The sequence below is a fragment of the Anser brachyrhynchus genome, assembly GCF_964034855.1.
Source record: "Anser brachyrhynchus genome assembly, chromosome: 2".
Classification (NCBI taxonomy): domain Eukaryota; kingdom Metazoa; phylum Chordata; class Aves; order Anseriformes; family Anatidae; genus Anser; species Anser brachyrhynchus.
In genome coordinates, this window is record NC_137695.1 from 42,956,124 (window position 1) to 42,972,825 (window position 16,702).

The following is a 16,702-nucleotide window of genomic DNA, read 5'->3' on the forward strand; positions in this document are numbered from 1 at the left end:
AGGAAGGAGGGGCAGATAGTTCTTACATCTACTATAAACTTCTTAAAAAGTAGGAAACATCACACCAGTCAGAAATTTTGCCACCGTTTAACATCTGCACAGTGCTTTAAAGATAAAAATGCTCCACGAATAAATACTGTTCTATTTTTTCCACTGTTAGACTTCATATATCAGCTATTAAAAGAACTAAAACCTGAAAGCAGTTAAGCTGAAGAAATAGAAATAATACTAATAATACCTTGCACTTCATTCATGCTTATGTCCAAAAAAGTTCAAAACTTATTCAAACGTGGGGAAAAGAAAGCCTAAAATTTTAATAAGGTTATCTGTATTTATAAGCCTGAGAAACTAAGGCACAGAAGAAACAGGGTCATATTTTAAAACACACTTAGATATCAATTTTAGCAATGTCAATTTTAGGTTGCATCAGACTTTTAGAGTATAAAAGTACTTGTGACTTGTTCAAGGAAAGGACTTATTCAAGTGACTTATTCGAGGAAAAAAATTCTTCCCCAGCTTTGTAATATATGTTGTTTCTGGCAAGTTGTAACAAGAAGGGCAACAGTTCCATTTTGTTGTAATCTGATAATTTTCTGCAGAAATTTTCTGAGAAAAGTTGATCAGCTGGTCCCAGGTGCTGTAACACTGATGACCTAAGAGATAAAAATAAGATAGCATTATGCAGGGAGGTGATATCTTTCGCTGGAGTAAGCAGTAGAGTTGGGGGGTAATAGGGGAACTTTTACATGCTGAATAAAAGCTTGTGCGCCTCAAAACTTGCCAATTTGTGGCAGGTTGACCTTTGCTGGCTGCCAGATGCCCACCCACCCCCTCTTTCACTCCCTCTCCTCAACAAGCCAGGGAGAAAATATGAAGGAAAAGCTCCCGGGTTGAGATAAAGGCAGGAAGATCACTCACCAATTACCGTCACGCAAAACAGACTCGACTTGAGGAAAATTAACTTAATCCGTTGCCAATTAGTGAGAAGCAAAGACAAATTCAAACAATGCTTCCTCCCCACCCCTGTTCCCCAGGCTCAACTTCACTCCTTCGCTCGTAGCTCCTCGAGGGGCTCCTCGAGGGAACAGCAGCTCCTCCCTGGCACTCCTTCCTTCTCGCACTGCTCAGGCCCTCCTTGTGGGCCTCAGTTCCTTCAGGAAACCTCCTCCAGCACGGGGTCCTCCACTGGCTGCAGGACCCCGTGCTTTCAGTCCTCAAAGCTTCATGGCATGGTATGACTCCTCATATGTTCACCGTATGATGGTGAACATACGCCATGGCTCCAGCCCCAGGGGTTAGGTACAGGAATGGGTTTTGTGTAGCACACGCAAGGGGAAAATAACCAGTTAACAATCACCACAGCTGACAATGCATCTTCACATCCCATCATCCAGAGAGGTATTTCCACTGGTTCGTACAATGCAGACATATCAGAAATAATAGGAGGGAGCAGAGCTATTGTCTGGGTACGGCAGCTCAATATGCACACAATATTCGTCAAGGGATGAACTGCTCAAGAGGAGTTAATAAGCAGCAACACTCAAATACCTGATGTTTATGAAAGGGAGAAATGTACGTGAAGAAGTACATTATGGCTAAAACTCTGCTTGATCTGTCCAAAACAAAACCTAGCCCTCATCTCTGATGTAGAAGCAAATCTACCAGGACCTAGAAAGAGAGATTTGTCTTTGAGGAGTGATCTGAAAGATAAGTAATACGTCAAAGGAAAGAAAATACTGTTTCTGCTCCTTGGGGAAAGAGGGTAAAAGGGGAAGAAATAAAAGAAAAAAAAAAGAAAAAAGAAAAAAAAAACATTAAAACCCTTCAGTTTTTCTCTAGCTGCAGCCATAGCCTCTTTCCTTTGATATGTCATGATTTAAATTCATACAAAAAGATTTATTTCAAATAAGCCCCTTTAACTGTAGGGGCAGATTTTTTTTCCTAAAGCCTTTTGTAAGAACAAAGTAACCACTTGTCACACACAGTGACTAATGAGAGTTTAGTGTGGGTTTTAGTGTTCATTCATATGCTTTGTGTTCAGCTAGTCGTAAGTTAAATCTTTAGAAATCACACCGCAGGAATCCTTCGCTCAGGGGTGGGGGCGGGAGGCGAATCTGTCGAGATATTAAGAACTGTTGAGCGGAAACTGCTCTTTTCAGGCTTCCTAATCGGCAGTACAGGAAATAAACACATGCAGGAAGTCATTTGGCCTTTTCTTGAACTTCAAGTTTATACAGCAGCTGATAACTGAGGCAAACTTTGTGTACTTAAGCTTTTGAAAATTAAACAAAATAAATGTGGCATGTTCAGCAGATGCCAATGTGGCATCTACTGTAGTAATTTCTAAAACCAGCTCATCTAAACACGTTATAAAAATAGGAAGGATTATACAAGATATATATTTTTATAGCTCACATGCGTTCTTAAACCCTTTTTGAATGTCTTTCCTCCATTCCTTTTCCTTCCATTTCACTAATCCTCACCCAGAGAAACTGAGCTGAAGCACTGAAATGAAACTGAAAGTCGTGCTTGCAAAGCTGTTTTCTCCGCTTCTGCATCAGATTCTCTTCTTTCCTCCTCTCCCAATCCTCATTTATCTTGTAAGCACTTTGGACTAAGGATAGTCTTGGGCTGCGTAACACACCTTGTTTGATGGTGGCCCGTATTAACATGTGGTTAACGCTACGTATACTGCACATAGAAGTTGTCTTTGAAAGGAAGATAAAAATAAACGAAGCGTTATTCTTGAATATAGCTTTTGAAATCGATAGCATCAGTTTACTAACAGGGACATTTATAAGCATTTCTAAGAAATATTATTTGTGTTCGTATTTCTAAAGCTTTCACTGTAATATTACCAAGGCCTTGATGAATTTAATGCTTTAAAAAGAACAGTTTGGGGGTTATAATAATTACAATTAATTGGTGTAAATTTGCATGGGATATTGAGAACACCTTTACCAAGGAAAAAAACAAAGAAGCAAAACCTACATGTAGAATGGAATATGGAGAAAAAAGCATATTTACCTGTTGTTGAAGGCCAACCTAAATACCTTCTAAAAAGCATTCACTTTGAATGTATCTTCTGCTTCTTTTTTGATAATTGATTGTTTTCCTGCACTAATAAACCACCCCATCAGTACAAGTATCTATTGGATTTTTTTTTTTTTTTTGATAAAAGAGGGCTAGAAACTGAAAAATTCAGTTAAAGCAACAACAGAGAAAGCCATAAAGAACGCAAGTGATGACACACATAGTCTGGGGGCACTTTCAACTAAAGTTACTGAGTTAACTTAAAATAAATAAAATAAGATTTTGTGTTTTGTTGTTGTTTTACAATTTCAGAAATTAAAAAAACATTGTGACATTTAAAAGTCTGTTTAGATGGTTACATATTTGCAATGTAGAAGTAGCTTTGTAAAGGTTTGGCCTATCCTAGTCACCAGATCAGCAGTGCAATGAATGACAATATTCAGCTCATTATAATTAAGAAATATGGAAGTTTCAACTATGAAACTCGTAAGGTGGCACCTTCTACGCATTTTCAGAACACCTCCTTATAGCTGTTACCTATGCATTGTCTATTTGATTTACATCCTAGTCTGAAGTCTAACAGTCATTCAGTCTTGCTTTTGGGCATTAGAGAAACGTAGCTGTTTCACTGGTGTATTTGAAGGAACCAAATTTTTGCTTTTCCCAGTTTGTTACAGGAATAATTCAAAATTGGTCTAGGCTGTGCGGCAGTATGTATATGCGCAATGAAGTTGTGTAGCTGCATTGTTCATATTCTACCCTAAAAGCTATTTTTACTTTGCATTTCTTTCTTTTTTGATAGTCCAGCTCCACAGTGAGAACGTACCAAAACAGTAAATCGAGAGTGACCATGAGCCCTGGCTTTAGCTCCCAGTGGAATAGCAGCCAACCTGCTTGGAATACATACACCTTCCCAAGAGCAAGCTTGCACTACCAGTCCCATGCTAGCTACACCTACTGTGCTGGACATCCTGCTGTAAGTAATTAACCTTTTCTGCAGTTACCTGAATGAGCTGTATGACTCCCTGGGAGGTGGTGGTACTCAGGGGCATGCTCAGCCAGTGCTCCTTCTGTCCCATGGCAGTCAGAATGGCTCCCATGTACTAACTGCAACCCTGGAAAATATTAGAATGAGTCTAAGGCATAAACAGATGTGAAAATTTAATGGCTTAGTAGAAATACCTATATTTTTGTACATTTAGCAAGCCTTCTCCTTGTATGAAAGTACTTTGGTATGCCTTGATTTCAATGTCAGGGATGCGGGCTAGAAAAAACTATTATTGATGGCTTCTTTTCTCTTTCTAGTCTGTTTGCTAGATGAATGAATTATTCTTTGTTTTGAAGATTTTAAATTGTACGGATGAGTCAGCGAAGGAGGGCATCTCTCCTCATTATTAGCTTTGTTAGTATTCACTACCTTATCATGAACATGATCAGTAGTGAACATGCAGTCTTGTTGCTAGGCAAAAACTATTGGTCCTCTGTCATTTGCATGAACCGGTGGCCAAAACGAAGGAGGAGGGGGTCTCACTGTTGGTGAGTGTTTTATTTTGACAACCATGAAAGGGCCACAGCTGAAGGCTGGTGGTGGTTTTTGTCATATTTGTGTAGCAGACTGTTTATAGTAGAGCCCTTTGGTTCTTTTAGTTTCTATTTTTGAAAGACTTGGAGAGAGTTATCTGGGGAAGACCTCATTAGTGTAAGCAATCTTCCCTTTTTCCCACTCTATGCTTTTTGTTGTTTTAATGTTTGGATTTGAACTTTGCTTTGGATATTGTTAGAGTTTCTTAAAGGACATGCTATCTTAACATCCTGTCATGTGTATATAATGAAGTTTCATCATCCTACAGTGAATTCTAGTAAGAAAATAGGTGAAAGTGCAGTTTTTACTACAGAGGGGAAATTGTGCTATGCAATCTTATTGCAAGATCTGTGTGATTTGATTTAGGTCTGCTATCTTACCTGCCAACAGACTTTTGGCCAGAAGTTTGGTTAGGAATTGTCTGAAGCATTAACTTGGTAATTGAAATAAAGGAGGGGAATAAATTTGTAAAGTCTTATCTCTTTTCTGAGATGGTGAGATCTCAGAGTGAATTGAACATCTCTATGGACTCTGCTGTTTGCTCAATTCCGTTATGGTGTCATTGAAAATGATAAAAACTGTTGTGAAGGGAAAAAAGGTATTTGGCATCAGAAGGGCACAGATATTTTCCTGGTTTATAATGATGGCTCAGAAAGAGTCCCTGTACAGCTTAATTTAACTTAATAAACTGTGGGTATTCAAGTCATTAACTGCTCCTTAACTTTGATCATTTAAAATAAACACTACCCTCTCTGTGAGTCAAGCTTTGACTCTACTAAACAAGAGGACATACAAGAAGGATGCTATACTTCCTGTAAGATGTTTTAGAAATGGAGACATCTTTATATCCTTACAAATTAAAATGTCAGTCAAGATGCTGGAGTCTTTTTTTAGGATAATTCCACAGTTCCTCTTTCCTTTGTTTAGACTAAAGTTGGTGGTAACTTAACTGGGATCACTTTACCTGTACAATATTTGTTTTTATCGAGCTCTTTAATATGTAGTCACGGGAAACATTACCTCAATCTGGAGGCTGATTTAGATGGTAACTGTTAAATAGAGGTTTCAGAATAGCCAGAGTTGCATAAATCTGTGTGCAGATGAGAAAAGCCAAAACCAAGTAAAGAAGTACAAGTTAAATAACTGAAGTGTTTAATTAATCCTGCCCTCAGTGTCCCTGGGTATGACAGACTAGAAAACTTAGCATATTTCTTGGCTCCTGCTCATCAGAGAAGGTGCTACTCAGCAGGTGACCTCACTGGTGGTTACATGCTGTACCAGGTTAACTGCCATTGCAGTGCCTACCACTGTACTCACATACTTTTTCTATATATACCTTCTGCAGGCTCACAGATTTGAGGCCATAAATGGTGCCAGAGCAAGGCATTCTAGCAAACTCAATTCTTCCCTCCTGCAGCATTGGGTGGGGGTCAAGTTTTCAAAAGAAAGTGCTGCCATAATACTAGCTTCAATACCTGTAGCAGTGTATATGATAAAGTTAGAATTAGTCTGGTTCCTGTTTCCAACTTAGATTTGTTTAATCTGGGTTCAAACCAACACTTCTATGGCAAATGACAACAATAAAAGCTGGATACGGAGGAGCTCCTTTATTCATGAATCTTCACAGTGTAACATGCTCAACTGGATATCTACCATACTTCTGAGGATTTTATTTGCCCTCATCTGACACAGGTTCACCAGAACAAGCTGTAGATTTTATTGCTGTATGAAGCTGTTTCTGCAAAACCTCCCACATGGAATATGTCTAAAGATCATTGTAGTTTCTTGATGCTTTGGAGGCTAACAAACTTACGAGCGCTTTGCAAGTTCAAGGCAGACAAATGTCAGGGAGTTGGATCTGGCCTTGAAGTACTTAAAGATATTAGTCCCTGGAGAGAGAGCCAAGAGAAACGCTTTGGATTTCTCTACTGTTTGAAAAAAAAGCTGTAGGAGACAAAAAAAAGATTCATGATAATTGGCCCAAATGTAACTCAAAAAAAAAATAATCCTGTAATTCATTTTATTTCCTCCAAAATGAAAGAAAAAATATCATACAAAGTGCAGTGTTAAGACACCCTTATGACTCTGGCTGGTTCTAAGAAATATGTCTGAGCCAAAGGCAGTTGGGTTTTTTTTTCTGATCTGAGAACACAGTCTGCATCTCTCTTCCATACTGCAGCAATCCTTGATTAAAAGAAATCTTTCCACCATAGGAAAGACAAGAACAGGAAGTTCATTTAAACAGAGTATGTTTTCAGCTCTTGGAATTATCTAAGAAAAAAAAAAAAAAAAGAAAAAAAAAGACTGCAAATCATCACAGTCAACAGTGTAATGCAGTTTTTGAAGAAACAAGAAGATGCTAAGTTCTCCTAGCTATCCTGGGAGGCAGGATATCCTGTAGGATCTGTGTATGCTAATATCAGTAATAATGTGGTCGATGGCCCTTACAAATTACATGACTACTTGTTTTTTATATTAGGGGCTAGAAATTCATCTGGCATTCACATGCACAGGCTTTCAGCCAGAACAATACAGCATGTAGTGCTCAGAATAGGAGGAGACACCTAGGTTATCTAACACTCTTGAACTTTCTTCACATAAGGAAGATAAAAAGAAGATAAAGAAGAGTCCAAGTAATTCTTGTTATCCCCACTGGGCAGGATGGTAACAGTCCTTTGACCACTTTCACATCTGTGCAGGTTTTCTATCCATGCTTTTTGCAGTGTCTAAAAGACTCGCTTAATTTACCAGAGGAATTTCAGCAGATCTTCAGAAATCCTGTTCAGTGAATTAACTCTAACAAATGACTGCTTACATTGTGCTTTAATTTTAAAGAAATGCACGGCGTGAAGTGGGCAAGCAAAACACAGGTATGTCAGCAAGACCTGGTCTGCTTTAGACTATTTCAGCTGAAACTCTAAGGCAGTCCCTTATGTCTTTCCTGAATATTCATGTAGCAGTGACAGCTATCTGCCACACTCGCTAATGGAGAAGTCAGTCTTTACTTATGAAGGAATTTGTCAGTGTGATATTCTTTGATGAAGCACCTAGTACCACTGCAAACTGAGGTACCCTGCAGGGTCTGAAACCTTTGTTGTAGGCCCATGAGGCAACGAATTCAGTTGCAGGTATTAATTTCTTCATGTGCATACATCTCTCTAGTGCATGTGGTGTCTTTGCGTTCCTTATCTAGATATGCAACTCAGCAGATGAAAGACTTTCTGCGAGAATCTATTCTGTACTCTAACGGGATTTGGTCACGCTTCACTAGATCAGTGACAGCCTTCAAAGCATGATTGGTCAAATCTGTAAAGTTATTATTTGGAGCTCTACAGATAATGTTTACAAGCTGTTACATCTGAGATGTCATATGTGGATCAGACAATCAGTTTGCTTAGCAGTACTGCTGTCCTCATTCGAACACTCTGTCCCCAGACATCTTTCTGCTAACTTCTTTAAATGCATGATTGCTTCTGAAATTATACTGTTAGTGGGAATGTGCAAAGCAGAATTCAAAAAAAAAAAAAAAAGTGGCACAGAACTCTATGAGATGCTACTGGCCTTTTACTCACTTCTCTGAGCCCTATTAGGATCTCAGATTCTTTATCTTATGAACCTGAAGACCCAGTAGAAGGAGCTGTAGCTCCCTTTACATGTTCACACTCATGATTCTTGGACAGAAAGAGCAAGAAGGGAGCAAGGCTGTCAGTATGGGCAACACTAATGGAAGGTCCCACTCACTGTCAGCATGACTCTGCAGAGTGCGTCGCAGACATTTCCATGGCAGGTAGCTAACCCTTCCTGCTGATGACAGAACTGCAGGACTGTAATATTGCACAGCTGTAATGTTTTATGTAAATTGACTGTTTTGATCATTACCACACAAATTGGATTAACGTCTGTACTGAGCATTCAGTGATTGACTTTTTTAACAATTTATTTTGTATACATTTATTACATCAGAAAACCTGCCATATTTATCTGATTAGATAATACAATGTTTAGGGACCATCTAAGAATGTGAGACGCGATTATTAATTTCTATGTGTATGCATAGATACGTGCACTGGCTAAATTATTAGTTTGCATGTATATGTTTATGGACACAGACATCCTTCTTGGCTAAAATCACTGTAGAAGGACATAGGAAGGTTCTAAATGTAGGACTGGTGATGGTTGTTGATCTCCAGCCTTCCGATGTGATCCTGTCATCTGAAATGTAAATCTAGTTCGGGATCACATTCTAGTTCAGAAATGTTATATCCTAGTCAAAATCAGTTCTAAAGCACAGAAATAAGACTGACAGAAGTAATAAACTGATTCATACCAAATTCTTATGATAGCCCATAAATGATGAGACTGTACTCTATAGCACAAAGATAATGTTTAAAGAGGAAAATTTCCTTAAATTCAGGGAGTGTTCAACACCTACAGCGTGGGTGTCCTATCCAAAACAGGCCTTTATTGCTCTAGAAATATAAGCTTGAACTGATCAGCACTCTGTTTCATTTTTTTTACACCAAGATCTTTCTACCAAATAACTTTGTTATACCTCTTGTCAGAGAATGAGATGGTGCTAGGAGTTAAATGCTTATCAGTATAATACTGTCCTTCATCATCACTAATTTCCAAGATATCTGTTTAAACAGAAGCTGTCATTTTCTGATCTGGCTTGATCCTCCTACCTGATTCATTTTGTAATGTCACGAACAGTGAATTGAGGATTCATGGAATAGAGCACCTCTGATTAGAGATGAAGAAACTTCTACACATGCACATCCTTATAATCAGCAACGATGGGAACGGAAATAAATAGTACAGTAGGCATAAATTGGAAATGTCTCTCTAAGAACCTCACAATTTCACTTGAAGTTCTGAAATCTGTGTTTTCTCCGTCCTTAGACTTAACTCTTTCTTACCTTCCAGGGTCTTTCATGAGAGATTGATCCCTACCATTTTTAAACCAGTATTTCTTTGATGCAACCAGCTATTGCCGTTATAATAGCCACAGGTTAAAAAAAATAATAATTATTATAATGGAAAGTGGTCCAAAGGAACATACACAGTTGAAGAACTATTGAACAAAATGTGCGCCACATGACACTTTGGTTACACTATTACAGTATATGAAGCATAAGGGATGTATTTTGATCCTCTAATGATGGTGATGACCTTGCAGAGAACTGCCACACCGTATCTCCAAAAGGATGCCAATTAATCTGAGAAAAGATGGAGTGTGGACTGGAGAAAGAGGGAACGAGAGTTCCCAACCAGGTGAAAAGAAAGATTTATCACCAGAAGCAATTTTTTGTAATGGCTTATGTATTATAATATGTTACTGATGAAATAGTGCAAGAGGAAGTAAGGGAGAAAATGAAAGAGGCAGTCATTTAAGTGAGAATGAGAAGGGTAGCGTCTCTCTTGTAGGATGTCAATTGTGGTACAAGAGCAAAGCTGTGCTGGTAGGAGGAAAGGAAATGAAAAATATTTTTAATTGACAAGATGTTCTAGCTATCAGGTGCAATGAGTAGCTTAGTGATCAAGTGCAAATCCATATGCTAACTGCTGACATAAAGTATTTATTCTGTTTATCTGTTACCTCCATCTACAGGAACAGAGCCTCACAAACATGAACCTATTAGGCCACAAAAGTAAAACACATTTTCACTGTGGCTTGGCTTCTTTGGGGAAACAGGGGGTGGAAATTTCAAACCCCCAAACAAATATGCCTCTTAATTAACTTTTCTCACCATCTGTGCTTACTTATAGCTGTGGCAAGTGGTACCAGTGACTTGTGAGATTGCTTTCAATGCTGCCTCTTTAGGCCAGCTTTTCAAAGCAGCAATCACATGCAGTTAATTCCGATCGGATCAGCTTATCAGCTCAGTTCATTGTAGTGCTTTCATAATCATTCGTGTGTGACAGCCCATTAAAACTTGGCCAGGCCCTTAAAAAAATCACAAAATCCATGAATGTGTTTTACATTCAGCCTTTGAGGTATACAGAATATTTGTTTTGTGTATTAACCTGTTAAATTGTACTTCTCTGAAGGATTGTAGAGAAAAGTCGCTGGTACATAGAACTTTAGCCAAAGTAGTTTACTGTATTTTATCTCAAAGAGTAGTTTCATTTAAAAAGTACATATAATGCTGTGATAATTTTGTTAAACGCTGTTTATGGTCTGTTTGGCTCTTGCAAAGGTACAATGCCATGGATACAGCCTGCCAGGCCTGGGAGGGCAAACATGGGGATAGGAAGGCCACTGCTCATGGATGGTTCAGGTTGACCAAGTGAGGTTCTCCATCCTGGAGGACTTCTGGGGAATGGCAATTTCAGTTTTAAGCTGATTGCTCTAGTTAGAAATGTCAGGGCCTCTCAGGACAGGGAGCACTGAAAATGTAAAGTGTTTCAAAGGATCTGCAAGAAGTGTTTTTCAAAAAGGGTGGGGAAATGGACAAGCCCACACTAAATTTGAGTTTGGAGCTGTTTGGTTTCAATACTATGACTTTTTGTGTATGAATGTTAGTGTAACGTGTTTTTTTTTCTGTATCCACTACTTATTTACACATTGCATATTGTCATTACATGCCTTGTTATTCTTTCTCAACAGATTAATTAAAGAACATTTTGGATTAATCATGTTCACTATTTCATAGATATGTCTGTAACCTGTGTTTCAGGAGAGAGAAATCAAATTTTCTACAAACTTGTAGGATACAATTTTTTATCCAAACTAACAATATTGAAAAATCAAAAAATCCTTCGTATGTAACACTTGTGTACTTATTTTCAATAAGAACGATTTGTTTGTGGAAAATCTGATTGAAATCTTCGGTATGACCAAAAATATATAGAGATATATATCCACAGTATTAGCAAAGTACGTACTACTGAAAAGTTTCTCACTGCCTCTTGGTGCTAATAAGGTCAGCTGCTCTGAAGATGGGAATTTTCTGTTTACAAACAGACTCTGTAGGAATTTTCTTGCTGGTTCCAGCTTTTTGTTCTCATGTTCTGAAGAAGCAGATACATACAGAAAGAAGGTATTTTTTAACAGACTTGAAAAATACAAACCAGATGCTGCCTTTTTCTTTCTTTTGAAAGAAGGGAAGAAAACTCCCTAAATTTAGATCATAAGATAGACTTGTAGGAGGCAGTAAATACAGATCTCAGTAAATGTCTATAATTTACAGCTACATGTATATACACATACCTATACATATCTCTACATGTATTTGTGTCTGCATTCATCTATATGTGTCTGTCTCTATATATGTGTACATGTGCTTCAAATGTTTGTTTTGGTTTTCTGGTTTAATTGAGCAAACAGGAGGTCCGTGGTTCTAATTGTAGCTTCCCCATTACATTTTCAGTGAGCCAGACAGGTTGTCTTTAGGATTTGTTAGTAAAGGTGATGAGTTCCTCCAGGCTCCAGAGAAAAGTGTGGTATTAGGGCTCAAGAATAGATGCTACAAACTGCCAACCTGTCACATGTTTTGGAGACACCTGACGCTTTTGGAAAGATTGATTATTTCAAAAGGCCAGCAACTGTGTTGCTTTCATTTTAAATAATTAACATGCTCAGGAGACTTCCTTGTTGTATTCCATCCCCCAAGGGTGAAGATTTTTGTACTAGCCTGAACAAATACTGCTTCAAATAATTTTGCTGATGGAGTCTTTCTCCTCTTTCTTAATTTTATTTGGGGGTATTGATTTAATAGAAAACCACCCTGTTTAGTGCAGGCATAGAAATTTACCTTCTGTATGTAGACCTGCTTCATTTGGCATACAAGAGGTTTTGTTTACACCAGTCCTGTAAATGGAATGATACTCAATAACACTGTCAATGGCAACTTCTGTTTACAAAGGGAGTTGAAAAAAATAAGTGTCTATGAGAAATACTGATTTGTCAAAACTGAAATGTTGTTTTGATGATTTTATTTTATTTTTTTTTAACCTTGAACCAACTTAAAATATTGTTAATTTGCTGGAAATGTAAATGGTAACCAAAGATTCTTTGTCCCTGGCTGTTTGTTGACATATGTTCCACCAGCAATTTAGACACTTTGTTGAGAGTACATGATCTAAAAAATATCAAAATCCTAGAGTTCATCTCCCAGCCATGATTAATCTGCTAAGCAACCCAAATTTTGATCTTTGTCATATATGAAAATGAAATCTTTGCAGTTGCTTTTGTTAGCTGGGTTTCATTTAAAAGAAAGAAAGAAAGAATCTCGGGAGATGAGGTGATCTGCATGTATGTCTTCATCCTGATTTCCAGTCATCTGCATACTTTTGACCAGTTTGAAATGCAGGTTGCTGTGAGAGGACTTGTGATGTGATGGGGAGACTGGAAGCATCGTGTGGAAGCTGTTCCCACAGGAGACACGAAGGAAGGAGCTAGAGTTTTTGAGAAGGGGAAAAACGGGAATTCACAGGAAATGGGGCTTTATTTTTCGTGCTGCTTGTGGAACAACTTGTCATGGTGCTACGTTGACTTTTTCCTGGATAAGGACTCAACCTCAGAGATGTACACACATACTGTGAAAGACTGTCCCTGTCCCAAAGCATGTAACAAGGTGGGATAAAAGGTAGGAAGGAAAACAGGGGCACTGGAAGAAAGAATGGCAGTAGGCTTTGGTTTTCTTGAAGCCCAAATGGGCACCTTATCTGTCAAACCAGGCTACTTTTCTGTATGTCTCCAAGTATATAACTAGACAGTATTTAATTTTGTTCTAAGACCCATAACTATAAGATGACTGGAGGTGTTTCCTGAAGATGAGGACTTCCAGCTGAAAGTAATGTATGATTAGTTACCTTTTAATCAGTGTCTCTCTTTTGTGCTATGTCAAGTTCTCATCAAGGATGTTCAATACTGACATTTATGCTTTTGGGTAAAAGAGGCTTGTTCGCCGCAGGGCACTCCCACAAGGCTTTGTTTCTTTGTTTTTTTTTCTGTTCTGTCTCAATATTTTAGTAGTTCTCAGCGGTGTTCCTCTCTATAGTTTCAAGATGGACTCTTTGCATTTTGACAAATAGACTACCTTTAGCTTCCACAAGCAGCAGAATATTTTACATTTTGTCCTTCCTTTCTGTCAAATGCCTAGCTAACTTAGATGTACAGGCAGCTTCCATGCAAGAATAAAAAGAAAGAGCCTGGAAATATTGCAAAGACATCTGTGGAGATTCTCTGTAGTATTGTCACCATTCACACTTCTTTCCTCATCTTTTTGAGCGCTGGTCCTTTGGCATGATCACGTGCTAGAAATCTCCTGGCACCGGAGGCAAATGCCCTGTTGAAGCTCTGTCCTTCTGTCCTGGTGACCTTTCCTTGGATATCTGCCAGCATGGCTCTGATGAAACCAGAGCCGCTGCTGATCTTCCTGCCAGGCACTTGAAGTCTGTAAGAGCAAAACCCGACCTTTCTGTGCAGCATGGTCAAAAACAGTGTGAAGGCTGTCAGGAGATCTAGGTTGTGGTCTGTCCCCACATACTCACTTCTGCTCCATTCTACATTCTGCTATTGCATCTCTGTGTAGTCTTGGAAAAGCCCTACAGCTTTATTGTTTCCACATCTTAATTTTTATTTTATTTGTTCATTTGTATCATGTAAATGAGACAGTTTGCCAACAAACACTTAGATATGCGGCTGCCTTTTTTATATTGTCAAGGACTGATTTTAAAAGTAGGCTTTTTTAAACTTCTAGCCAGCACCTCAATTTTTGCTTTGTTATCAGGGTAGTCTTTCTTTGATTGAAAGCTTCCTTTTCTTCAGAAGCTGCACAAGTAGAAATCCTCATATTGTATACAGCTGGATGAAAGGTTGGATTGAGTTGTTTTCCTACCAAACTATAAAGTGATTTTCTTTTAAAACCTTTCTTTCCATTTGGCCACTACTTAATGTCTTTTGTCTGCTTAAGGAGGACAGGTGCAATTATTCACCTCTGAAAGAAGTGGGAAAGAAATTGTAATTCAGCATGGGCTCTGAGAAAGGAATGTAATTCACTGCCCCACATACAGTACATTATGCAGGTCAAACAGAATCGTGAAAGCTTTAGCATCATCACTGAGAGCCTCCGATGAACAACGCTTGATACCAAATCAGACTGTTTATCTTAATGCTTTATTTGGGAGTAGAAAAGTAAAAGAATTAATTATAGATTGAAGCTTGATAGAATTGTCTTTTCATCCTCTTAAGACAAAATCTCTTGCCACTGCTACATGAGGAAAAGAATTTGTGAAAGTTCTCTGTCTAGTTCATTGGGATGTAGATTTCAGAGCAGTGCTAGTAAATCCATCATTATTTAGACACTCCCCCACCCCCCTTAAAAACAAAAAAAAAATCCCTGTTGAAAATGGGGGTCAAGACTTCAAGAATGTAGCATAGAATTTGGTTTTGAAGAGAGGAAGTCTCAGTCGTTATTTGAAGAACTCCCCTGCCCACTACTGAGTTAAGTTACTCTGACTACATAGCAGGTTTCAGCCCAGAGTGAATAGATTTAATAGATTAATGATGGAAGAGATCTGTTTACAGAACAAACTTCTGTCCTGGTTAAAGTAACAGCATTTCTACCTGTGGTAACTTACAACTGAAGAGCAGCAGTACCTCGACATTCTTGTTGCTGGAGAATTACACAAAATGAGCAGATTTAATTTAAAGGCATTTACTTCAAGTCTCAAGATCTCTTTTCCCACCTATGGAAAAAATAAGTCAGGTTACAGTTGGTGTGTATTGTGGCTAAGTCTTTTCATTGCAGCCCCTATTTTTTGCAGCTTCACAATCAAAGAAGTCAGATGCACATTTTCCTCCTTTATTGAGAAAACAATTCCATCATCAAATCCTTTCTTTGCCTTAAATACAAGAGATATAGAAGAGGTACCATATTTTTAAGGCAGTTAAACATTCATGCTGTGGTTTTTGTTTGTTTGTTTGTTTTCTCCTCCCCCCTGCCCCCCCCCCCCCCCCCCAATCAGCTAATTCAGGAACAGAGCGATGAACTTGATGCTTTCCAGCAGAGGGTGTCCGAAGCAGATGTTTGGTCATTTTGTTTTTTCTGAAATGCAAAATGGAGTAATTTTGTGATTCTCTTTTCTGGCCTCTTTCCTTGCACCAGAGGAGTTAATTTGAGGTAAAAAGGCCAATAAAAAGATGACAAAGCATCCATTTTCTTGTCCTTGCAGCCAAGTATGGTACAATAGGCAAACTGAATATGGAAAGTATATCTGCTTATGGTAAGATATATAATTCCCTTCAGAGAGAATACAGACTGCTGTGCAGATCTAAAAAATGCTCAGAGTCTGGGAATAAACAGCTGTGCTCCTGTTCCAGAACTGAGTGTACCACATGACAATCACTTTGTTTCTCTTGAAATGTTAGTGAAGTAGAAAAAAAAAATCACGTAACATTAATAAAAGAAAGTCAAGCATGTTAGAGCTTTTGTGAAGGCGAACTTGCATGGTTTCGTGAGTAACTGCTTTTTAAAGGGCAACCAGCATTGAAATCTTTTTAACTGGCTGAAAAGAAATGAATAGATTTGAAGGACTATGCCATATTTTGGTATTTTACTGTAAGAAGTTCCATGTGAACAAACCCTTTTTTAGTCTTGTTAACATAATTAGGGGGATTTGTGTTGGTGGTCGTCCTCCTGGGTGGAGTAGCTTGAGTGATTAAAAATATTTATTGTTACTTAAAAAAAAAAAAAAAAGCAGGAGAGAGGAAAGATTTTTTTTTCCTCACTGTTGTAAGGAAGATAAGTGCACACAGAAGGAAAAGTGCCAATTAAGTTAAGTTTTTGGGTAAAATTTTAATTATCTATAAACAATGTGTCAAATATAAAGAATGAGAAAAAAATACAGTAATTGTAATATGTTTTAATGAAAGTGAACTTGGATTGCTACCTGTAACATTAAGGAATTTTGTTTTCACCCTGTTTAAAATAGTCCTTAAAAAAAGTAAAAGACCAAACCCAGCACAGATGTCATTCCAGCTCAAGCAAAGCTTTTTAAATTTATAAAAATTTATAAAAGTCAGAAATCTGGAGCAATAAAACCATCTTATTTCCTACATTCAGACTGAAAATACTTCAT

General features: G+C 38.1%; 1 protein-coding gene across 18 annotated transcripts in view; it reads left to right on the top strand.

The window, feature by feature from the left end:
- RBMS3 (RNA binding motif single stranded interacting protein 3) overlaps positions 1 to 16,702 on the top strand; it is a gene marked incomplete at its 3' end in the record, with an annotated part of 702,635 nt that overhangs the window by 210,116 nt on the left and 475,817 nt on the right. For 15 of the 18 annotated variants that reach the window (XM_080580036.1, XM_080580033.1, XM_080580013.1 and 12 more), the window contains one exon: positions 3,836 to 4,009. The exons of 1 other annotated variant lie outside the window; for it this stretch is intronic. In XM_080580036.1, the coding sequence (XP_080436162.1) occupies positions 3,836 to 4,009 (174 nt within the window). The remainder of the gene's footprint in view (positions 1 to 3,835; positions 4,010 to 16,702) is intronic. 2 more of the 18 variants (XM_080580028.1, XM_080580027.1) reach the window with 1 other exon arrangement.